Raw genomic sequence first — 24,350 nt, forward strand, 5'->3', positions numbered from 1 at the left:
CTGGTTGCCTGTGAACGTGTTTCGTGTTTTTGTTCTTTTGTATTTTAATTAAACATGTTATTTTTAAAGTGAAAGAAGTGCACTTAGATTTCGAGACATTTAATATTACCCTTGAATTTCAATACAATATTTCTTCTTAAGCGGTGTTCTGCACCATGCCTCATAGACATCGAGGCAATCTAAAAAAAAATATATATATATATATATATATATATATATATATATATATATATATATATATATATATATATATATATATATATATATATATATAGAAAATTTTTATACCATACAGTAAAGTAATGGATAGGCACCGTTTGAGAGCGCCATATGGTAAACGCTAATGTCAAGTCTAAGAAGGCAAGGCTTCCCTCCGGAACACCCGAAGGGCCAGTATGGCCAGAGCAGTGGCTAACAGGGCGTCCGGGCACGGCCAGGCCGCCGCGTCCATGAAAATAATCCTGTCGTCAACGGCGGGGAAGAGCGGAGTCTTCTTCCTGATGTACCTTTTCATCACTATGGCATCGGTGACACCTGCACGGAGAGTTTTTAAGGCAGTGAAAAATCCATAATCGCCCTTACGGGGAAAGTTTGGTTCGACTACAGCGCCGCCTCCTGAGAAATTCTCGCAACTCCGAGACGCGCCACGGCTGCAGTTGTTGGACCCGATCTTGAGCTCGAACGTTCGAGAGCCCTGCTGAACTGCGAAGGCGTTTCTGTCCAATCGCTCTGAAACATGCACTACCCAAAACTTGCGTTTTTTTTTTGTTTTTTTTTTGCCACTGACCGCGTTGACATGCAACCGACTGGTCGAGACGTGTACCGTTCACTCTCCTAGGGCATACTGCACAAAGCCAAATCCAAGTGTTTAAAAAAAATGTGGAAAAAAAAGGGGGGGGGGGGGAGTTCAACCCCCTTTTCTCCGCCGTAAACTTTGTACAGATGCGGAATTTAAAGGGTACCTGCAAAGAAAAAAAAGTGCATTTTTAAACAGCCTACTTGGGACAAGCATGTCAGAAAACAATTTTTCCGCCCAAAAGAAATTTTTTAGATCAATATTTATTGCGCGAGCCTGATTTTTGTTTGCGGCTATTTCGTCCGTTTTAAATCGCGCGCCACAAAGTTGGTATTATACGTCACGTAGTGGCTGCTATACGTCACGGAGTGGCGTATAACAGCCACTTCGCGCGCGTCGAAAGAGCGGGAGTTTCAAATGTGGAGAAATTGTGACTCCGACTAAATTACGTCCTGTGGCGTAAATATTGCTATAGGCTTCTTGCACTGACGTCACATCGCACACTTTTGAACACCAAGTAAGAGGAGGAGAGGGAAGCTCCTTTTGTAAGAATTTTGAGTGACGGGTTAATCTTCTATAATCTTCTGGGGGGAGAATAGCGACGCCTGTACAAATCCGGGAGGCAGAAAGGAGGGTCCTGATAAGAGGGGAGCTCCTTCTTCCCCTCTTCTCTGGAGGGCAACGGAAATGACGTTATGTGCCTTGCACAGGACGTCATTTCCGTTGCCCTCCAAAGAAGAGGGGAAGAAGGAGCTCACCTCTTATCAGGATCCTCCTTTGTGCCTCCCGGATTTGTACAGGCGTCGCTATTCTCCCCCCAGACGATTATAGAAGATTAACCCGTCACTCAAAATTCTTACAGAAGCAGCTTCCCTCTCCTCCTTTTACTTGGTGTTCAAAAGTATGCGGTGTGACGTCAGTGCAAGGAGCCTATAGTCGGTTACAAGTCAAGACGGTAGGAGAAGCTCCTTCCACAAGTGTAATGCGCCCGTTTCAAATCTCTCCGCAGTCGAAAGAAGAGTTCACTGGAAACGCTCCTTGTTCCGCTTCAATGGATTCCCACTTGTCTCCGATCCCACTTTTTAAGAAAGCGACCTTTGTATTCATCGGAGAGGGAACCGAGCCCCTGAAAGCAGCCTTTGTATCCATCGGGGGGGAAGCTAATCCCCTAAAGTCGTATTTGTTTCCGTCGGTGGGGGAGAGCTCTAATCTCCCTCTCGTGGCTTCCACAATGCTAAGTCAAAGTCGAAAGATAAAGCAAATATGTACAGAAAGGCAAGACCCTCCTCGCGCGTTGTCCGCGACGTCACGGAAACGGTGGGACGCTATTGGATGCAAAGGTGGCGGAGGGATATCTGATTCCCTTTGAGGAGCATTTGCCGCTACCTTCTTAACCTGTAACTGACTATAGAAATAATTTGTTTTTTCGCGGAAGATTGGTTTTGTGACATGCTTGTCCCAATTGGGCTGTTGAAAAAAACTTTCTTTGCAGTTACCCTTTAAAGGAGTCATGAAACGCTTTTTCAACTTTTTTCTGTTTAGCTTTCCTCCTCAACTCATAAATCGCACATTGTACCAAGCAGTTCAAGAAGTCGGAAAGGGGGGAGTCCGCTCTTGCTCGGAATCTGGCTTGTGTAGCCGGACACAGCCATTGTCACCCTAGAAGATTAGCCCGTCGCTCAAAATTCCGACTATACTCAGTTTCAGCTTAGGTCCGAGCGCGGCCGATATTATGAGCCGAAGGGCCAATCAAACAGCGGAAGAGGCACAACGTCATGGCGTGCTCTCTGCGGTTGATAGGACCAACCTTTATTCGCCCTTCTCTGTGCGTGCTCCTCCACCGGCTAGTCTTACCAAGCGCAGAGAGCACGCCATGACGCTACGCTTTTTGCGCTGTTTGATTGGCCCTTCGGCTCATAACATCGGCCGCGCTCGGACATAAGGTGAAACGAAGTATAGTTGCTTTCCCCACCCCGTTCACCCCGAAGCTGACAGTGCCGTGGAAGCTACGTGCTCGTTGGGCCAGCCACACATTTTCCACGTGATCATGATACCGACCCGCAGAGAATGAGGTCAGGTGATGAAAGGGAGACGGCTGATTGGTCCGGCAAGCGCGTAGCTTCCACCGCAATGTCAGCTTAGGGGTAAAGGGATTAAGTGAGGTCCGGTGTCGTGTGACGTGCGCTTGGGCCCTGGTGACGCGCTGCGGGGGCCCGGTTATGGTGGCTAGTAGCCCGGTGACGCGCTGCGGGGTCCGCGGATGTATCACAGTGAAAAGGCGGAGAGTTTACGAAGGGAAGGAGGTACGAAATAGTCCGCTATGGTTTGCAAATTTTCGTAGCGAAAGTCAGGCTTCTGACTTTCTACCTTTGTTCTTTTGGCCCACTGAACGATGTGCTATTAGTAAAATCCCAATATAAATTGATTTACTCCAGCCCAAAATTCGTTTCATGGGTCCTTTAAGGAAAAGGGGAGGGGAGGGGGGGGGGGGGGTTCAGGACATCCGGACCCTCCCCCCTCTTCTGAATCTGTGTTTCTGAAGGCGAACGTTTTTTTTTTAACACTTCCGCAGCATTCATCTGTCCGCGTCAATCAGCTAAGGGGGAGGGGGGCAACCGTTCCCCCTCCCCCTTAGCTCCCCACGGTCAACTTTGTTTTAATAAAATCATTGATGTACACCAGCCAAACGTTTAGTTTTTGGTGACATAGCAAATATTGGGTCAACAAAATAAATCTGGCCAACGTTTCGACCGTGACGTCATATCTCAGGAGAGACACCCCCTCCACCAGCCGAATGCCTACCGGCCCTCCCAGGCCAGACCCATAGATTCGCCCGATCCCAGCTGCGTTTGATTGACCATGCCCCTCCTGCACCGGTGCAGAAAAGTGTAGGGGGGGGGGGGGGGGGTTGCAGTGCAGTAGTCCCAGTCGTATCTCAATACAGGAAGTACACTGCCCCACACTTTTCTGCACCGGTGCAGGAGGTACATGGTAAATCGAACGCAGCTCCTATACAGTTAAGGCCTGACCACATTAGCGGCAACGGCGCCGCCGGTCGGCGCCGCTGGGCGGGTGCGACATCCCAACGCGAGGACGCAACATTGGCCTCCATTTTGCGGGCGTTATAGTCACGTGACAGCACTGGCTCTCGCGTGCTGGTAAAGCCCCTCGACGTGTTTGCGTTCGTCTTGGAAGCGGCGTCAAATGCGCCAGTGCACGAGGACCGTGTCTCGCGCGGCCCTTGGAAGCAAAAGGCCGCGCAGCACTGATGAGCGGCCCTGGAAGCGAATGGCGGCGGAGCACCCGCTTGTGGCACCTGTCGTGCGCGTTTCCACAACAGTGGTTGGCGGTACTTGTAAAAAAACATCAAGGGGCCTCCGCCGGATTTCCCGCTCTTTCGTCGTCTGTTCTTCGTTAGATTCTTCCGTTTCGGCTCTCATTTTTCGCACATATAAGCATCGAAACTGCACTTGCTGCCTAGATGGTATAGGTGTACATGATGACTTGGCGATCAACTTGTGATCATTCTAGCCTGCTCGTTGATCTTGCGACGTCCCCGCGCTCTGAAGGGAAGGAGACGCAGTTTTTGGGTTCGGCCCAGTTGGTGCTACCGAAACACCGAGGGACAGGCCAGTGCTTTGCTGCCCCGGCTGCGCGCCAGAGATGAAGGCTACTTTCGAGAGTGTCACCAAATCAACGTGACATCCGTCGCAACGCAGGCGACAAGTGCCACGGAGAAACGCACACTGTTTTTTTCCGAATTCACTAATTTCCCAGCGGTTGCTCTTAGCGTCCTTATCTAGGTAGTCTGGCTCCGTATAAAAAGGGAAACAGTCGCACAGTTTTGAGGAACCGCTCCGTTGGGAAATGCAATGGGGGAAATAGGGATAACATGACAAAACGAAATAACGCTATACGCGCCTTTACGACGTGAAAGACGCGCAAAAAAAGCGGGTTGAGCGTTGCCATGGCATCGCAACGTCCTTTGGCTCCTTTTCTTTTGCGGCGAACCCTCACCGCGTACGGGCAGGTTGTCTTGACGGCGCCGAGCGGCGAGCCGCTGGGGGGCGAAATCTGGTTTTGGCTGTCAGCCCGCGGCCGGCCCAGCGGGGCCTGCTCTGAGCTGGTGGACGCGGTTCCTCAAATCGACCGTCTGGTACAGATAAATCATGAGACACCCCGTGGCAGACCCGCAAACGGCGTCGCGTTTTGACATGAAAAGCCGCTCGCCTGTCTTCTTTTTGTGTCCCCTGGGCACGTCCCTGAAGTCGTAGCCGCTGCCCCCGTTAACCATGAATTCGGGCATGGCGATGGTGTACCACTGGAAGCCGCACCACGCGCTCGTACTTGGGCGCCTGGCACGACGCGCACAGGATCAGCAGGCCCCGGACGCGCCTGCCAGGGGGCGCCTGGCGGTTGTACACCACGCGGATGCCTGCGAGTTTTCGAGCCCCTGTCATGCCAAGACGTTTGCCTTTGCCCTTGCTGAGACAATGCACTCAAAGCGAATAGGATGTGGAGTGCGGTCACGGCATTGTTCCGACAACGACAACAATATTAATAAGTTGAGTCGTCTTTCTTTTGTTGTGTTTAGGAACAGTACTATGCCTAAAAACGGGTACACTGTCATAGAAATAAAAAAAAAAAATAAAAAAAAACGCGCACAGTGCGCGAAAAATATGAACACAGGCTCAACTGCTCGTCGAAAAGTACTCATGCTGGTGGTTAATCTAGCTGATTATTCGAGTTCGACTGGACGGAGAGGAGGCATGAAAACACACAGTGCTGAAAAGCAATGATGACTCAACAGCTGCGTTGTCAATTTACATAAACGCTCGCTGCGGCGGCAGCTGCCCTGCAATGCTTGCACTGTCCGAGTGGACACTTGTCAACGTGTCACGCAGGCTGAGGGGGAATGAATACAATTAAAATTCTAACTCAGTTTTCAAAAACAATAAATTAAGCGGAAACAAGCCACTCACGGCGATCATACAAAAGGCTACCAACTAAACGCTAACAAGCGTTCACCACAAAGCACACAGACGAACCTTCAGGGAGCGTTGCCACGAAGGAAGAGACATTACTCAAAACCGAAACACCGCGAAACACCGCGAAACAACGCGCCACTCGCGGCACAAATGAAAAAAAAAAAAAAAAAGTTGTAATTGCTCAATTTAAAGTCCAGGAGAACGTTCGCAGGCTCACCGATGCTGGGGCTATGACAGATCGGAAGATCATCGTCGTCATCCATGCTCGGCGGGCCGACGCGACACCGCATTCCCGAAACAGGACCAACACACCGCCCGCAGGCAAAAACAGCACACGTCCGAAGCAAGCACCACACCCGAAAGCGAAGGTACGCTCGAAGGGAAAGCACACCCGAAGGCAAACACACTCCCGCAGGCAAAGCACGCCAAGACGCAAAACTAGGGACTCAGCCCTCAAAACGAAAAAAGAAACAAGACTAAAGAGGCAGAGTCCCGGTCAGATGGCCGATCACACTAACTATCCCGCCAAAAGCCAGCTCTTTTTGTGGCCCAAACTTGCAGGCAGGCGAGGCCGAAATACATTGTACCCTGATGACGAGTGGAGACATCTCGAAATAGCCCCCCCCCCCCCCCCCCCCCTTCTTCCTCGAACAAAATAAAACAACTTGAGGGTCACTCGAACAGCGGGTGAACCGCAACAAGCACGACCAGGATTAAAATAATGCTCAAAATCCCCAAACTATAATTGGCGCACCCCCGTAAGTGTTTAAGTGTTGACGTATGAAGACATCTACGAGGACGATCCGGAAAACCCCAAATCCGCGAAGAGATCAGGCGACCAATGAAATGCTAACTCGCAAGAGAAATCACAAGAATATCCGAACAGAACTGTAGTACCGTGGAGGTCACGAAAGAAATAAGCAGCTTTATTTCGTCTATCCCTCCTCACGTCTTGTACCACACGAAAAATGAATACAAGATCTACAGGAATTCTCGACACAACAAGATATCGAACGTTGTACAGGGAAGGAATATTTTTTATTAACTCACCGGATACTTGGAGGAATTTTTCAGCAGTATGTTCCTCAAAGTGAACAGAATGCTCCATCATGGCGTAGAGCTTCTCTCCTCGCATCGTCACCAGGAGGTACTCGTCTTCGTAAGGGTACATCTCGTACATGTCCGCCAATGTCAATTCGCCTGCGGTTCAAGGAGCACATGCTCAGCGTCACGTGCCTGTGGAGGGCGGTCGCAGTCTGGCGTCTGCTATCGGGATCCGACGCGTGCCCTCTTTACTCCGAAGATTCGTTTGAAATGCCCGGACGTATGTCGATGGCGTTACAGTCGGTCAATATCGCGCGCCGCCCAGAGAGCCGAGTACACGTACCCAGGCTGACCCTCTCGTCGAAGCTGGTCCTCGAGACGGCCGCGTTCACGACGGCCGCGTTGATCTTGCTCCAGGCCCCCGGCACCTCCATGTCGGAGAAGTAGTCGAAGATGGCGTCGGCCATCATGGTGCCTCCGTTGCACTGTCCCACGCTGCACGCCTCGTCATTCTCGATGAACACCTTGGACGAACCGACCACCTCGGCGGCCAGCGGGTCTGCCCGAGAGTGCCACCCTTCCACCGCGGCCTGCATCTCGGGGTCTGCAGCACACCGCCCGCCGTTCACGTCTTCATGGCGTCGTTGTCGGTCTTTCTCGTTCACACATTGATTACGATAGGCATATGTGTACTTACGTCGCTGGGGACGGCCGCAGCGGACGCTTACGAGCCACCCAGTCAATCCAGCTTTGTGAACGGGCTTTCCGCCCGCGACGGCGCTTCCTCTCCACTGGAAACTCACACCCGGCCTTGGATTGACTCCGATGGCTCATCGCATCCACGGCGACCGGACGTAAGGCTAATGACGACGATGGTGGATGGAACTAGAGCACTATATAGCTCCTACGGAGCAGAGTAGCGCAATCCTTTGAACTCCGTGTTTTGCCGACAACATGGCCGACAGAGCGGCTCGGCGCGAGTCACGTGGTACTCAGGGTTCCAGGAGGCGGCCCGCCCTATGGGAGAATACATGGAGATCGACACAACACGGCTGATTAAAAAATGAACGGCGAGTTCACACTTTTCAAAACTAGTCTGTCGTGAAGTTAGTAAAGCACTAAACACTTTATCAAAGTTTTAACAATATCGGATACGTGTGCAAATTTTGAGAAGGCAATTTCCAAGGCAATGGCGTTTGAAGCAGACGATTTTTGCTCGCAGCGGAGATGGGCTTTTCGGGTTGGCCGGAGCGGGTCACGTGAATGGTGTGACGTCGCCGTGTCGTCTGCTGCATGATGCCGCTCAGGCAATTTTTAAAAAAAAGTCAGGTCTTTGCGGGGCACAAAACTTAGCGCAAATTATTCTAAAGTGTTCCATTATTATGTCAAAAATGATTGCGATGCCGTACGTTCCCACAACACTGAAGAAACAACGATTTTCTCACGTTCTCCATGCATTTCTGACCGCAGTTGGAACCTCCTGGCGTTCGCCGCTAGTCGCCGAGAGGCGGCGTTCTAGATTGCGCTACTCTGCTCCGAAGGAGCTATATAGTGCTCTAGATGGAACCTGGCTCCGAACAACGGACCCAGGTTCCATCCACAGAGAGTGCTTTTATTTTTTTTTCTCGAACATGTTTTTGTTGAGTATTTGACGATATTTTTATATTTCTTTTATACAATTAACTCTGAAAAAAAAAATCTTGTCGACGAAATTTTGCCGAACTAAATGGTATGGGACTCCCTTTCCAGCGGCTTGGGTTAGCTGGGGATATTTACCCAGGGAGTAATTATTTCACTTACTCCCTGGGAACGCATGCGGGGGATATTTACCCAGGGAAAGTTATTTCAATAATTTGCTTTCTCCCAATCTCAGTTTTTAATACAACCCCCCCCCCCCCCTCCTCCTCCTCTTGCTGGGATGTTACTTTTTGTACCTTGAGGAAAATGGTGACCCTATAGTCTTGTGGAGTTTCGAAGGGTCATGTTAACGCATTCCCTAGGAATCCTCCCCCCAATGGATATTTTTAATCACACCTCGTATATACCCACCCGACTCTTTCTCACATACCTAAAGGAATGCTTTCATCCAGCAAGATGGGCGACCCGTGAACATTCACCACCTTCCTTGTGATGGAGTCGACGGTGACGTTTACCATTCCGATGAACTGGACAAATTTGTTGGAGGCAACTATGTAGCCTTGGCTGCCGTCTTTGCGCGCCACCTTCATCGGGTAGTCGAAGGCCACGGGCTTGTGGAACTCGGGCTCCGTGGTCGTCGGATAGGCGAACTGGTCCTCGTACTTGGTGACCAGCACCGAGACGTTGATCACCTCTTGGGCGATGCGGCGGTCCGCGGTCAGGTTGCCGCCGCCGAACGCGATCACCACGTCCACGCCCTGGGCCCGCATGGCGTCGGCCTGCTGGCGAACGCACTCCAAGTCGCTGCTGATCCCCAGGGTCGCTGGACGCGAAGCATGCAAACCCATCACTTCCACTCTGCCCCATTTCGCTGCAACGAAGCCCGCAGAGAACAATGCTCCGCTCGATGCTCAAATGCGCCTCGACACACTAAGAGCGGAACGTTGTGCGCTGCGGGGCTTGACCTCCGAGATTATTTGCGCGCATTGCTCTTCTCCGGCCCTTCCAGACGCTCGGCTGCGCAGCAAAAGGAGCTAACTAGCACAGATTGGAAGCAGTACCCACAAATGACTGCGTCCGAGGGCTGATACTAAAAAGTCTGCAATAAAAATACTAAATGTTAACGCGAGAAGCCTGTTGAACAAGAAAATAGAGTGCAGGCGAGCTGGCGTAAGTTGAACATGATTGTAAACCTGAGACTGGGGCAGAAAAGGGAACACAACAGTTGCAACAACACAACTGTTGTGTTCTCTTTTCTGCTCCAGTCTCAGGTTTACAATCATGTCCTGTTGAACAAATTGGAAAAGCTTGAGGCCATAACCACGATTCACGATTCAGATGTTACGATAGTGACGGAAACCAGGCTTTCGTCGCATATTCAAGATAACGAGCTCTATATACCAAACTACTTAGTAATAAGAAAAGATCGACAGTCACGCGGCGGAGGGGTAGCTATCTTGTACAAAACGTGTTTTAAGTACATGCAATCAAACGTTCAGCCAAATGATAGAATAATACTGGCGGGAGATTTCAACCTGCCCGAAATTACTTAGCCCGAACCTCAAGACCCCTTAGCATATGCCTTGACGGAACAAATCCTATGTGCGATATTTGCTTTAGTTATGAGTTGACCCAGATTGTGTTAGACTTTGCACGTACACAGGCTTTCTCGCAGAGTGCCCTGGACCTGATATTCGTGAGCGGCTACTTTCTAAAAGAACTAGAAGTGAACATCGTTGACGGAATATCTGACCATGACATTGTGGTAGCCTCGCTTAGGCTAGATATGGTGCCAAAAAATACCAGCAAGGTTATTCAAGTTTTACACTTAAATCGTGCTAATGATGTAGCCATCCTGGATTGTTTCGATTTTCACTTTGACCTTTTCTATGAACTTTCCCTACGATCAGATAGTTCCACAAATGACCTTTGGAATTCCTTCAAGACAATAATTTCCCATTGTATGAATACCCATATTCCAACTAAAATCAAAAGAACCGCTAAGCGAAATCCTTGGATAACGCGTGAAATTATTCATACCAAGCGAAAAATTAACAGACTCCAAAAACAAACAAAGATTAGGGAAAGTGCATCGAAGAAAGAACAAATCACGAGCTTAACTAAAGAACTCGGTAGCAAAGTAAAGTGTGCTAAAAAAAAGTTTTACAACGAAACTATTTATTCCTTCATCAGAACAGCACCATATAAATTTTGGAGGTACATAAATCCGTGCGCAAAAGTAATAAACGATACAGGGATCGTCAATAGCCCGGACAACGCTAACAACTTCAATGATTATTTCCTTTCAGTTGTTACACGCGATGACGGCGTTATGCCACCCTACATGAACAGGCAATCACAAGATACCGTGGACAACATGACAATGTCTGAGGCCGGCATACTCTGTCTTCTTCTTAATCTTGACCCTAAAAAAAAGTGCCGGGCCAGATAATATTACGAAGGCATTTCTGATAAGGTAGGAAGAATGGATCTCAAAATACTTATCACAAATATGTAGGAGAGCATTGCAAGAATCAAAAATCCCACCCGACTGGAAGCAAGCTAAAGTTATTCCAATTCATAAATCGGGCAGCAGAGAGAGCATTTCAAACTCTAGGCCGATTTCACTTACATCAACATGGTCCAAGTTATTGGAACATGTTATCCTAAAGTATATATCACTGCTTTCGTCGAAGAAAGCAACGTTTCAGGTGTATGCCAGCACGGTTTTCGATCCGGATTGTCAACCGTCACTCAGTTAATTGAAAGCGTGCACGACCTTCCTCGGTTATAAATAGAAGAAGCCAAGTGGACATCGTCTTCCCCGACCTGTCAAAAGCGTTTGACAGGGTCTCCCACAATAAACTACTTTTCAAGTTAATGAAAATCCTACGCGACGGGCAAGTTGTAAATTGGATTAAGGACTACCTCTCTGGACGATCTCAATTCGTGAAAATTAACAGAAATAGCTCAGCTAATAGGGCCGTGTGTTCAGGAGTACCTCAGGGTTCGGTACTTTCCCCTCTTCTCTTCCTGCACTATATTAATGATATAACTGATAACATCGACATCAACATTAGACTCTTTGTGTATAATATATTCTGAAATAACAAATTCTTCGGACCACTTAAAATTACAAAGCGCGTTAGACAAGATCTCAGACTGGTGTAAAAGAATGGTAGATGCTTATTAACACAGACAAAACAGTAGCCATGTCCATAAGTAGGAAGAAAAACATATTTATTATTTAATCGTTCTTATAAGATCAACGGAAACACCATACGATGTCCATGAGCTCAAGTACCTGGGTGTCCTGTTCACAAGTGATATTGACTGGGGCATGCACATAGATGCAGTGACCAAAAAAGCGCTAACGAAATTGTGGTGCATAAGAAGGCGACTAAAATACGCTTCCCGCGATACCAAACTGTTGGCCTACACGACACTTGTTCGGCCTGTGCTTGAATATTCCAGCCCTGTTTGGTTCCCCTTCACAAAAACTAACATACGAAAATTGGACAGAGTGCAAAGGCTCGCTGTAAGGTTTATTACTAAGAAGTTTGGCCCGCGTGATTCACCATCTGAGCTGTGTAGAGCGCTCGGCGGGCAGCCATTAGAAAAAAGAGCTAAGCTCACGAGATTAAAGCTAATTTACCAAATAGCCAATAACTTGACTAAAAAAAAAAAAAATCTAAGTACCTTATTCCCCACGATGGAAGAGAAGCCCGTTCAAACCATGGGAAATTATTCAGGGAGTTCCAACCTAAAAAATAATTGCTTTAAATTTTCCTTTCTTTCCGCTAGCAGTCCAGGAATGGCACAGTTTGCCCCGACACGTTGTCCGCGCTAGCTCGCTGAAACAGTTCATGGATGATGTCGAAGCGCTCATGATGTGAAAATACCATGTCTCATCCACTCCGTTTGTTTCATATAAATTTTACCCTCTGTATAACTGTTTTTCTGCACTATGGTTATGCATCTGTGTTTTGTACCACCCTTGAAAAATCCTCCAATGAGGATTAGTACTAGTAGTATTGATAAATAAATAAATAAATAAAAATTCTCCAGAGATTCGCATAGTGGGGCAAGTTCGGGGTCACACCAACATTACAAAGGTAAAATGTGTGCACGGCGCACGCCAACAAAAAGCGGCACAAAAAGAAAAATGCTAAAGCTATAAAGCACGAGCGGTGTGGCATCTGTCTAGAGCGCTGGCGCACCCCGGCTAAGCTTGGCAAGCTTTTGTTTCATTTTCTAGCAAGCCGGCTCTGGTCACCTGCAGCAAGGTAGGTGCTCTGGTAAAACGTTATTTTTACTGTTGCTTTTTTTGTTGTTGTTTTGGTTGCCAATATTTTAGCCTGCAAGATTACGCAAATCAGTAAATTTGATTTCCGCAGGTATTAATTGAGTCAGCAGGAAACACGCATACAGCTTCTCGTGTCGTCATCACTTGCTCGTTATAAGTATCGGCAAGCTCTTTTGCTGTGGAAGAACGATCTCGAGTTGAACGAAAGTCTAGAGCCTGCCCTGTCCCGCAACCCCCGTACTACCTCTCTGCGTGTCAGCAGGCTTCAGCTACCGAGGCAAGCGAGCAGGCCCTGAAGAGAAAGACGGTCACCAATATTTTCAGTCTCTCCCAGTGCATAGAACGACCTGAGGAGAGCCCTGGTTGCTCCCGTTCACCACGTTAGACTCCTAGGGGACTAGTGGTGGTGGTACCGCATTTGTTCCCCGGAGGGATTAAATCGCGCTCTCTTTTTTTCTTAAAGTGTAAAGAGGGGTTGGTGTGTCTCGCGAGTTCAGGGACGGACCCCTTCCTGCAGCTCTTATACTGCCACAGACAAGAAATTTCGCGCACGAATAACTTTGCGCATGCTCGTTGCACATAAAAACATAAGCGGAACGAACGGAGGTAGAAAGTTCCCTTATGCACCACTGTGCGCTGATTTCTGCGTATCAGCGAGCTGGTTCGCGAGCAGACGCGGCAGCGCAGTTGTCCTTTGAACGTCCACATGACATCCATAGAACGCTACGAGTGAACCTGAGGACGTCCACATAACTACAGGGTGTCACAAAAGAAAATTTACACGGTCTTTTTTACCGCAAAAATAAACTAGGCATCGCCGAACGCTCATTCTCCGCCCAAAGGTAGAGCTAGAGGTCACAACCAGACGCCAAAGTTTCAGCCAGATCCGATAACTTAATCAAAAGTTATAAGTGATTTTCTGAAAATTTCAATGGGAAAATGGAGCCCATTTTTGCCCGTTTTCGGTTTCTACTGCCATAGAGCCCCATGTGTTTGAAAACTCCGTCGGCCGCCATTTTCCCATTGAAATTTTCAGAATATCACTGATAGCTTTTGATTAAGTTATCGGATCGGGCTGAAACTTTGCCATCTGGTTGTGACCTCTAGCTCTACCTTTGGGCGGAGAATGAGCGTTCGGCGATGCCTAGTTTATTTTTGCGGTAAAAAAGACCGTGCAAGTTTTCTTTTGTGACACCCTGTACATATGAGCACTGCTAGGGGAGGCACCACTGCCGTTTTCAGAGAACACGTCCTGAGCACTTCAGCGAACTGGAGTGCTTGAAACTTCAAGAAAAACTACAAGCGCCGAACACGCGCCTGGTTTTGAGACGCGCATTGCTAGCGTGAGTGCTCGTTCTGCTGATGAATGCTTCGAAGCAGCTACCTCGAGCTCTCGTGCTTGAGGCATTGGATGCAGTGTTAGCTTAAAGGAGCTGTGCAACGATATTCAGTTCGAATGTTTTTGACTTTACACGAGCTTACTGACAGACTCAAGGATACTCACACGCAACGCCATTGGCCAAGAAACTCCTTTGTTGCGGTGTAATTTCAAGGACAAAAGCGACCATTTTCATTCAATCTCCCTTTTGCAAAATTTGATGACGTAACTTTTGGATCGCAGTACACCCATATGAGGATATTTGAATGCTGTTCATTGATTGGACCCGAGCATTGCGTGGGCACTCGATTTGGGCTCGTGATAATTACTAGCTCGAGAAGCATTCGGGTAGTGGCCCGTGTCCAATCGCTGCAACGACGACAACAGCCGAGCCATAACAATATCTGGAACTCAGCGCGTGCCCTGTGCTTTGCCAATCCCAGCGCGTGGATACGATCTACATTGGCGGCATATAATCGGCTCCAGATCACGTGGCCGCTTGTTCTGTCTGCGTGTTGAGGGGGTGAACGCTGCTCGTTTTTCTTTAGTTTTTTTCTGGGACTTCTATTACGTGGGGTGAAAAACGAACGCGTGTTTCATAGGTCATTAATGTCAGGGATCCGTCCTAAGCGGTATCTGCGCAAAATACAAAAATTGTTGCATCGCCCTTTTAAGGGTGCACGGAGTATAGCAAGATAACGGGGACAGCAAGCCTTCCGTGACCATGCAGTCAAAGCTCGCACGGGCGCACCTTGAGCGACGATCAAGTGTCTGCATGCGCACTCCTCTAAAATGCCACAGAAAGTTGTCTCATGGCTTGCACGTGACATCGCACCCTACTGGTTGTCGTTCTCCTTACCGAACACATTCCATGGTGCGAATTGTAGGGTGCAGAAAGTATACGCTCTCCCCCCCCCCCCCCCCCCCTCCCTAAAGTCACTGGAGTCAAGCTCCCCGTATGGTTGCCATTTTGGTCCGTGAAATGCGCAATTTCTCCTTGAGCCCTCCATTCTTGATGAGCCCATCTAAATTTGCATGTGACGGGTAGCTTTAAGGCCCGTTCACACTCTTGCGACCGACTTCGACCGAGAGAGGCCAGACTGGTTTTTAAGCCTTTTTTGCGACCTCTTAGGACCGGATGCGCTGCAGCGCGGAGCTGGTCCTAAGAGATCGCAAGAGGCTTAAAAACCGGTCTGGTCTCTCTCGGTCGTACTCGGTTGCAAGAGAGTGAACGGGCCTTTATGGAGATCGTTTCTTGTGTATACCAAGATTTTGCTACCCACAGACTGGCGAAACAAGCGTAAATCTTCGTACCACCGCATGTCGGTGCTTGGAGGCACTGAAAAATAAGTTTACTGTTTTAAAATACCCAAAAAGAACAATATAACTGTAAGATATCCGTGGAGATGGGCATGATTGATAAGTTGACTGCAGACACAGTGCCGAAGACGCTTATATTGGCGAGGAACACTTCCAGTACGTTGATGCTCCATAGTGATCTTGGCGCGACTGGTTTAGAACGACCCTCTGGAAGCTTCGAAGATGTGAATGGACCGAGATGGCGATTTTCATGGCAACGTAGGCAGATTAGCCAATCACCTTGCGAGTTTCGGTCGTCTGTATGTTAGTGTGTGTTCGTGTCCGGCTAGCAGGCAGGGAAGGCAATGGCGCTACTTTCCCAGGATCCAGTGACTTTTACCCCCACCACAATGAGCGCTCTTGCGACATCAGCGGAATTTATGTATATGAGGTGTTCACTCAACACCGTAATGAAGCATAGAATACTTTTAACGCTACTCCCAATCTCAATATTTTTCTCGTCGTGCATTTCCCGCTACATTTAGCGGGGAAACTGATATCACTAGACCTATAGACCGACACGCTGTTTACAAACAAGCACGCTTTTGCCCACACCGGGTGTGGGCACTGCGCGTGCGCACAAACCGAATTTGCGTGCAGTGAAGTGTCTGCGCATGCGCAGTGCCGTATTTCTCAGCTAAATTTAGCGGGAAGATTGATGTCACGTGACCTGACATCACGGGAAATACAAACCAATTCATTTTCCCCGCTAAATTTAACGGAAAAATTGACGTCACGTGACCCATACACCTTGGGGAAATTGACGACACGTGACCTGTCCGTCACCTCAGTTTCCCCAATAAATTTAGCGGGAAAATGCACGGCTTGTGGCCAAAACATCAATTTAGTTTTTCCGCTAAATTTAGCCGTAAATTGACGTCACGTGACCTATACACTAAATCAGTTATCCGCTAAATCTAGCGGGAAAATTCACGTCTTGATACCTAGACACAAAATCAGTTCCCCGCTAAATTTAGCGGGGGAAGTCGACGTCACGTGACCTATTCGATTATTCAGTTTCTTCGCTAAATTTAGCGAAAAAATATATGTTACGTGACACGCAGATTGGCTCACCAATCCCCTCTCCCATTCCCTATAATACATTTCATGAATTAAACATGGGTTGAAGCGCTGCGCCAATTCCGCCATTCCGCGCCAATCCACTTTCACTGCGCCACCCCGCTCCCAAGCTCACATGTCGCGCGAAAATGAAATCAAAAACAAAAAAAGATTTTAATGCGAAAGCATTAACTTTCCCGTGGAGCGAACCGGTGTTATCAGCTTTTGAAGCCGCGCCAAACGGTACCTAAATTCCCCTGTCTTATGGAGCGAATGGACGGATAACCTCCCTTTGGTTTGCGCGCGGCATAGTTCCAAGGAACACCACCCCACACTCAATGGCGCTGCTGCTCCCCTCCAGATGCCTCGAGAGGATCAGAAGCGGCCGCGGCGCGGAGAACGACATCCATGCTTTCGCATTCACAACTCGTAAGAAGCTATATTTATTGGAGTACTCTTCATTATGGGTCACAGTGGTTTACCGTGTTCTGTTCGTTTAGGTAATCCTGAATCAATAGGGACATATAGCAAACCGTTACCGTGTTTCGTGTACCGCACTGCCGGAGCCTTTGAAGCACGTCCCGAGTGATACCCTGACCGCGGGGCGCGCGCTTAACTGGAATCTTCGTAAACGTAAAACGAGGTTTTTTATGTAATAATAATAATAATAATAATAATAATAATAATGGCGTTAAAAGCATGCTCGTGTACGGCAGCACATGGAGCAGCAGCGGCTCTGAGCGTCGCCTTTCGGCCCCACTCACGGCCGGGCTGCGAGGTGGCGTTCAGGTCGTCCCGCACGTATCCGATGAGGCCGACGCGAACGTTGCCTCTGGTGAGGACCAGGGACTTGAGCAGAGGGAAGGCCACCAGCGTCGACTCGCGCGAGAAGTCGCCGTTGCACAGGACCAGCGCGGCGCTCTGCCTCTCGGACAGCGTTTTCAGCACCCGTTCGACTCCCAGGGGTCCTCGGTAGAACTCGTGTTCGCCGAGCGTCTGAGATGTCGAAAATAAAGGAGCCATGCTGTTGGGTTTATCGTACACCAGTGGCGTCGGAACAGGAGGCCTCAGGGAGGGGGAACGGGACCATCTTTTTTTCCCTTTCTCCCAAACCTACCCACCAAGATTGTTTTTGTTTTGTAGTGAAGGCGGCTTAATTCACTTTACCGCAATCCCCGTTCCCCATGTCTCCACAGACTTCCCTATCCCGGGAGATGGCTCGGTACCAGTGTTGTAGACGTTACCGAAAAAAAAGTAACGAAATACATTACTCGTTGTACTTGCAAATAAAAGGGACGCATTACCGACCTATGTTACCTCAGATAAAAGGATCGCGTTATCGTTACGTTGCCGTTAAAAAGTACCGTACGCAACATTTGCGTTACTTTTTTTTTTTAAATTGTGAATTTACGTTTTACTTTTTGAGGTATGCATAACCGCCATATTTAAAGAAACAGTTTTCCTATCCAGAAACTGAGCAAGAGTACCATATCTATTTTACGGTTCCACCTAAATACTCACGAGAAAAAAAAAAAAAAAGAAAAAAAACCGCAAACGCAAAGAACGAAAAAAAAAAGAAGAAAACTTGGCGTTTAGAAATACGAAAAAATTATAAGCAGATTTTTTTTTTTTTTTTTTTGGGGGGGGGGGGGGGAGAATTAGTAACGAGTAACGTAGCAATTGGCTACAAGTTACTCGAAATAAGTTACCTAAGTACGTTACCCGTTACTGTTTTGAAAAAGTAACGAGTAGGTTACCACGTTAGCGGAAAAAGCAACCGGTAGCGCGGTTCCTTGTAACGCCATAGCGCCAACACTGCCCGGCACACAAGTTTGCGGTGTCCTCTTCCGTCCTTGCATAAGCCGTGCAAACGGGGTTCTTTTCTTCGAAGACCGTGCTCATCGAAGACCGGCTTATCCGAAACTTTATCGGACTCAGGGTGCAAAACTCGGGAAAGGGGAATTTTAGTGGAGACCAACACGCGACGCTCACGTGACCCCCGCTGCGGTGGCGCTGCTGTTGGCGCAATCCGGTTCTTGCAGTGAAAAAAACAGAGAGGGACCTCGTCCGGGAACTGCGCGACACCTCGCGGAGGTTTGTTGTGGAAACAGGGCGGCTCCGATAACGATCCCCCTTCACCGACGGCTTTGCGCATGCATCGTATCGTTGTCGGAGGTTTCGGGGCTATCGGAGCCATCTTCCTCAATTTTATTATACCACAGCCGCCATTGCTGAGCGTCTCGCCGAGATACCGAGCCACGGAAACGGGCGCTGACGAGCCTCCGCAAAGGCCAATGCTGGGGAGAAGGACACAATCTAAGATGGCAACAACCTGGCCCATATTACGGAATACGAGGAAACAAAAACTGATCCCGTCGATTATGGCGGCGCCCATGCGCAGCAGCTGCAAAGCGTCTGTACAAGGCAATATTCACTGAAAAGTATGTTCATACGATCTGCGGCGACCGCGCATGCGCAGAAACAGATTTTTTTTTAAAAAGAGCAGCGTCTGCAGAAGTCCAATTCAAGAGCCATCTCTATTGAGCGACGTCGGAATCATGATTTTGTGCACGGTATTCGGTATAAAAAATTAATAAAAACCCTCACCTTCAATGTTTATTTTTGTTTAAAATTTTTACGAAGGGCTGGTTTAATAAACTGAAGTCTTTGAAAAGGCGTTTCGTAAAATGGCCCTTGGAAAATAAACTTTTCCCGTACACATATTTACGTTTTATAGGGCACGGATTTTTTTAAAATATTTTTGTTTGTTACAAGTTTGGTGCGATTGCGCAAATATTTTTCCAGCCTCATCCTCTTCGAGAGAAGGCCGACAGCGTAAATAACCTACATTTTAAGAATTCAAAGTAACTCGACCCGCAGCTGGTGTTACGCAGGACGCTGGTACATTTTTCCCGCGTAAAGCAGGCGTAAAACAAAAGTACTCGGCCAATAGGGCAGAGATTTTCGACTGGCGCGCATCGGCGTATCCCCGTACTCTTGACGGCTCCCGCAGGGCCCAGCTTGCTCCCTCACCAGTGCGTCGAACTGGAGCATCTGCAGAGCGATGGTCGGGACGTCCCAGCCGAGCAGTCGGAACCAGACACTGCCGCGGAACATGTCCCCCGTGAACAGAGACACCGCGGCCGGCAGCAGCTTGGCTCGCTTCAGCTGCGCGCCAGGAGGGTTCCGCGAACAAGTTACGAAACTTTTTTTCCCCGCAAAACTACGCCTGGCCGAACGCGTATTATCCGTCCAAATGTAGCGCTAGCGGTCCTGATGCCAAAGTTTCCACCCTTGTGTTGCTAAAACGTGATAAGTGATTTTCGGAAAATTTCGAGGGGCAATGATGGCGTCTGATGGAGCCCTCAAATACACGGATCTGAATGGCGCCAGTTTCCGTGAATGGACGCCATTTTCCCATTGAAACTTTTAGAAAATTACCTATAAGTTTCAGTGTATAATATAACGGCTACTTATGAAACTTTGCCATATCTGGTTCGGGCCCCGCTACATTTGAGCGGAAAATGAGCCTTTCGGCGAAGCGTAGTTTATTTTCTGCAGTGAAAGAAACCTTGCACATTTTTCTTCTTCTTACTTTCGTGTGTGTGTGTGTGTGTGTGTGTGTGTGTGTGTTTGTGTGTGTGCGTGGGGAAGGGGGGGGGGGGGGGGGATGCCGTATACGCGGCATGTCGGTTGCTCCGCCCCTGGTACATCACGAGTTCGGTGCTCCGGGCGAACAATTACGCGACCATGCACATCACTGCTTACCGACGTCACAAAAGTAGCTTCACCGACGACACGAGCGAAGCTTCAGCGGGTTAGTGCGAACACGACGTCTGGGCTTTCACTGTTTTCTCGTCCAGTTCAATGAGGCCCCACGTAAGCGCTTTGCGAAACGATATTTTGATGAAATCAGTTACACACACACACACATACACGCACAAAAAAAAAAAAAAACCTTAGAGTTATGTGTCTGCGTTAGCAGTATCGCGCTGTACTTTCGCCACCTGAAGTAAAATTAAACGATCGTTTATTTCTTGTGTCTGCGAAAAATGATTGTCGAATAATCATTGCGGCAAAGTCATTACGGAAAAGAAAACCAACAAAACAAAAAGGCAATAAACGTACGCCGGGTGTTTTTCTGATGCAATGGGCGGAAAAAAAAAAATAAGACACTGCGAAAATATGGCGTAGTTTATTTTACTTTTATTCCTCCTTTTGCACGGGAATTATAGCTAACGTATAGACATCGGCCATGAAAACATTATGTAAGGCTCAGCGTGACAGCCAACACGTAAGAGGCTTGGGTTGACTTTTCCGGGTTAGGTGGCGTTCATTTACGATTTTATTCGTTTATTTAATATATCATCGAGGTAATACACTGATAATGGGAGTGAGCCTACAAAAACAATTACAAGTGCAAGCAGGGGTAAATGATACCAGTAATGTCACTTTTTCTGAATGCTTTTCCTGGAGCAGAGAAGTTGGTTGTGCAGGCTGCCTTCGTGTGTGCTAGCTTTCCCTGAAGGGAAAACGCCAGGCGTGATTTGACTACTGTACTTTCATCATGATTTGTCAACACCATCGAGTATTAATGATGTTGTTCGGATCGGGGTATGAGAAACAAAGAAATCAACAAAAAAAGCAAAACGAGCGGGGCTGCAAGATTTCGACACTCTTCACGCCTTTGGAGCTTGCAAAGTGAGAAGGAGCAATTGCTTCATGAAGGCCGTCCAGACTTATTAAGTGCACTGTGTGCAGTGTCCCCAGTGGCGGCCATACCTGAGTCCGTTTCTGCTGATCGCGTGCTGACGCGAGCTTCCACCGTGCTTGTGCAGCGTGCATTCAAAACCATCGAAACTGCTGGCCTTGGCAGCCAATAGACGTTTTCTGTTTCCTGTCGTTCTAAATCACGAGGTTATCTGGTACGGGGGACGAAAAACTAATAAAACATTTCAGCGTGGAGTGTGCGAGAAACTAGAGGTGAGGAAAAACAAGATTGGGTGACAGGCACGGATTTTTCGTAAACACCTTCCAGCGGCCAATTATGGCGTCCAAGGAATCCCGTAGAATAGAACAGTTTATTTCAGTTTTCGTCCACAATACACAATACATGTGTGCTTGTGTGTGAGAAAGGGCAGTCCATGTGTACAAATGCTCCCCCCCCCCCCCCCAAAAAAAAAAAAAAGACTAGTAGAGAAAAAAAGAAAACGAAAACAACAAGAATAACGCAAAAAACTAAATATGCAAGAACCCGTGGTATGTCATGCTGTAATCTCTTAATAACACTTTGCGGATTGAACAATGTGTCGTTATACATCCCGGCGTTACATTTGTATCGTGTAAAAAAAAAAGAAAAAAAAAACATTGTATGCAGCAGTGGCGAAAACCAAACGACAAGTAACGCTCAATACGGACAGTTTCTACCCGACCAAAAAGCATCATGAAAAAAAAAAAAATATATATATAAAGATACCGTCAGTAGTGGTGGTGATTCAGTCATGTACTAAGCAGATAACGAAGCGCAAAAGAAACAAGAAAATATTTGAGACTAAAAGTTCAACAGCAGAGTCATCACAACAAAAGCCGACGCAAGCAGCGGCCGTGAATCAGAAAATAAACGAAGAAGCGACAAAAATTACTTGACATAAGTGACAAGGCGAGATCATGGATAAAATAGAAGGGCACACTTCCCAATTCAAATTTACCTACTTTGACAATATCTCTTTTTTTACTGTATGCAGAAACTGGGTTTCGTGCAAATTGCCAGGAAGTTGAATAAAGAGATTTGGTACATAATAGTTTCTTGATCGTGTTCCATAATTCGTACATACTTTCCGAATATTATATTTCTCGGTCTTCCTATGCTGTTTTTGTTTAGTTGACTTTGTCTTGAAATCAGTGGCAAAGTAGTCTGACGCCAGGATTATATAGTTCGCAAAGAAGATTAAGTTCGGTGAGCTTTTCTTCGAACGGGATGCGCTCGAGCCGTGTTCCATAAGTGACGTTCTTCACCATTCTTTTTATCAAGTTATCGATTTGTTTGCTTTTAGAGCGCACCTCTAGGCGCCCGTTTCCGGCTTGAGTGGCGTCGCCGTCGGCGTCGGCGTAACCGTGAGGTCATGTGGCACCCCCCCCCCCCTCCCCCAGGCCACGTAACCCCTCTTTAAGGTCACGTGACCCCCCCCCCCCCCCCCCCCCCCCTGAGGTCACGTGACCTCAGGGAGTCGCCTATCCCTCAGTACCCTTGCATCCTCCTCCTCGAAAGCTGCGCTCTAATTCGGCGTTACAGGGAGCTGTAAAGGGCTTTAATTTTTGGCGTTCAAACAGGATTCGTAGATCGTTATTCCATACCTCATTTTTTATTCACCTGACATCTGGTAAACTGTTTTCCTTAATGTGATGTCCGCGTGACTATACGAAGGCTGTCTAGGTGAGATAAAGTCATCGTCAACTGCTTTATTAGGTAATCTGTGTGAGAATTTTAAAATAAATGTTCGTCAATGTAAATTCCCAAGTATTTAGTTGCTGTTGCGTATATAGTGGTGTACAGCAACAATTTCTGCATTCCGCTGAATGTAGAAAGATGGGTTCTGTGAGGTCAATACGCTTTTGATGAGTTCTGAAGCACATTAGATTAGTCTTATTTTCATTTACAAAAATGAAGTTTTTTTAAAGACCAGCTCATTATTTGTTTAATGTCATCTTGTAAACCGGACGCTGCAATACTATAATTTTCGTTTGCTAGAACAAAGCTGTATAGTCTGCATATTGATATATATTTGATATCAAGGGCAAAGTAAGAAAATGTCAGATCCATGTCAGATTCGGTCTATTTCAATTCGCGTTCGATCTGAGGCACCTGCCTAAAAATCGGGCCGGATCCAGACAACAGTTTTGGTGGTTCCGGTCGATCCAAAACCATTCCGGCGATTCCATGGTGTAACCTAATTCCGCCAACGCTTTTTTTTTGCTGCGCGCGCGCGCGTGTGTGTGTGCGTGTGTGCGTGTGTGTGTGTTTTAGTTCCAGCGGTACGGCGGAAACATGTAGGCACCCTAAGTTCCTTACATGGAGAGTCGCAGGACGGAAATTATTAAGTTTCCGGCATGAATCGCGGCAGTGGTGGCATAGCGAAACTGGTTGGTGAGATCGGTCAATTCCGTCGTATTATTGGCGTGCTTATGAGGCATCTAATATGACTGATAATGCAAGACGAAGCAGAACACTTACTTTCGTTCTTTCCTTCCCGTTTTACGTTGTAGAAGGCAAATTTAGCGAATTTCCAATCTACCGCGTGCGAAAAACATTGTCATTTCCCTTTTCTAGGGAGGCGGCAATAAAATTTGTCTCGAGAAATGTGTCGCGCTTTTGTTGACCCTAAATCCAGTGTCGACTTTTCGTTCCATCTTGCGGTGTGGAAGCGAGATGGCATTGCGCGCTCGGGCGTTTTCTATCGAATTATCTCTTAATTGTACTTCGTACTTTGATTTCTCTTCTGCAGAGCGGTTTAAAGTTCGGACTTGTATGCGGCACAGGCTTTGTGCGATACAAGATGTGGATAATTTAAGACATATCGCTTGTGTTCGTTTTTTCCGCTTAATTCAAACGACTTTTCAATCGACTACGTGCAAGCAAAATTGCCCTTGGCCAGGGTGTAAGATAGACAGGTGGGGAAACGAGAGCCAAATGAGCGACCGGATTGTGTCCCCCTCGGTTTTCTCTTTTTCTGTGGCGCCATCTATGTGGAGCACCGCGAACTCTCACTCCGGGTGGACGACCGG

At 47.7% G+C, this 24,350-nt stretch overlaps 2 protein-coding genes across 3 annotated transcripts; both read right to left on the minus strand.

Moving 5' to 3' along the window:
* Positions 1-282: 282 nt before the first annotated feature.
* Positions 283-7,761, minus strand: LOC115324054 (snake venom 5'-nucleotidase). 2 transcript variants are annotated; one of them, XR_006078375.1, is made up of 5 exons: positions 7,526-7,761; positions 7,172-7,432; positions 6,835-6,984; positions 5,027-5,231; positions 452-534 (listed from the first exon to the last, which is right to left on the minus strand). XR_006078375.1 is itself a non-coding variant. In XM_042293920.1 (4 exons), exons 2-4 carry the CDS (start codon positions 7,422-7,424, stop codon positions 353-355), a joined length of 585 nt encoding a protein of 194 aa, XP_042149854.1. In that variant the 5' UTR covers positions 7,425-7,432; positions 7,526-7,758; the 3' UTR covers positions 283-352. The 2 variants fall into 2 exon arrangements, 1 of the variants encoding a protein (XP_042149854.1); XM_042293920.1 differs by lacking the exon at positions 5,027-5,231 and having other exon boundaries at positions 283-534; positions 7,526-7,758.
* Positions 7,762-8,888: 1,127 nt separating this feature from the next.
* LOC8031673 (protein 5NUC-like) lies at positions 8,889-19,685 on the minus strand. The gene is made up of 3 exons (XM_040215713.1): positions 19,602-19,685; positions 17,333-17,564; positions 8,889-9,289 (listed from the first exon to the last, which is right to left on the minus strand). The coding sequence occupies exons 1-3, from the start codon at positions 19,683-19,685 to the stop codon at positions 8,889-8,891; spliced, it is 717 nt and encodes a 238-aa protein (XP_040071647.1).
* Positions 19,686-24,350: the final 4,665 nt, after the last annotated feature.

The sequence above is a fragment of the Ixodes scapularis genome, unplaced genomic scaffold (assembly GCF_016920785.2).
Source record: "Ixodes scapularis isolate PalLabHiFi unplaced genomic scaffold, ASM1692078v2 PGA_scaffold5__190_contigs__length_132052651, whole genome shotgun sequence".
Taxonomy (NCBI): Eukaryota; Metazoa; Arthropoda; class Arachnida; order Ixodida; family Ixodidae; genus Ixodes; species Ixodes scapularis.

Bases quoted from the DNA above. Each gene is read 5' to 3' on its own strand.
- LOC115324054 (XM_042293920.1), bottom strand. From the start codon at position 7,424: ATGCAGGCCGCGGTGGAAGGGTGGCACTCTCGGGCAGACCCGCTGGCC. The intron at 6,985-7,171 runs GTACGTGTACTC...CTTGAACCGCAG, and splicing joins CGACGAGAGGGTCAGCCTGG to GCGAATTGACATTGGCGGAC. The intron at 535-6,834 runs GTGAGTTAATAA...CTCTCCGTGCAG, and splicing joins AAAATTCCTCCAAGTATCCG to GTGTCACCGATGCCATAGTG.
- LOC8031673 (XM_040215713.1), bottom strand. From the start codon at position 19,685: ATGTTCCGCGGCAGTGTCTGGTTCCGACTGCTCGGCTGGGACGTCCCG. The intron at 17,565-19,601 runs GTGAGGGAGCAA...TCGACATCTCAG, and splicing joins TGCTCCAGTTCGACGCACTG to ACGCTCGGCGAACACGAGTT. The intron at 9,290-17,332 runs GTGAGTGGGGCC...CTTCGCGTCCAG, and splicing joins CGCCACCTCGCAGCCCGGCC to CGACCCTGGGGATCAGCAGC.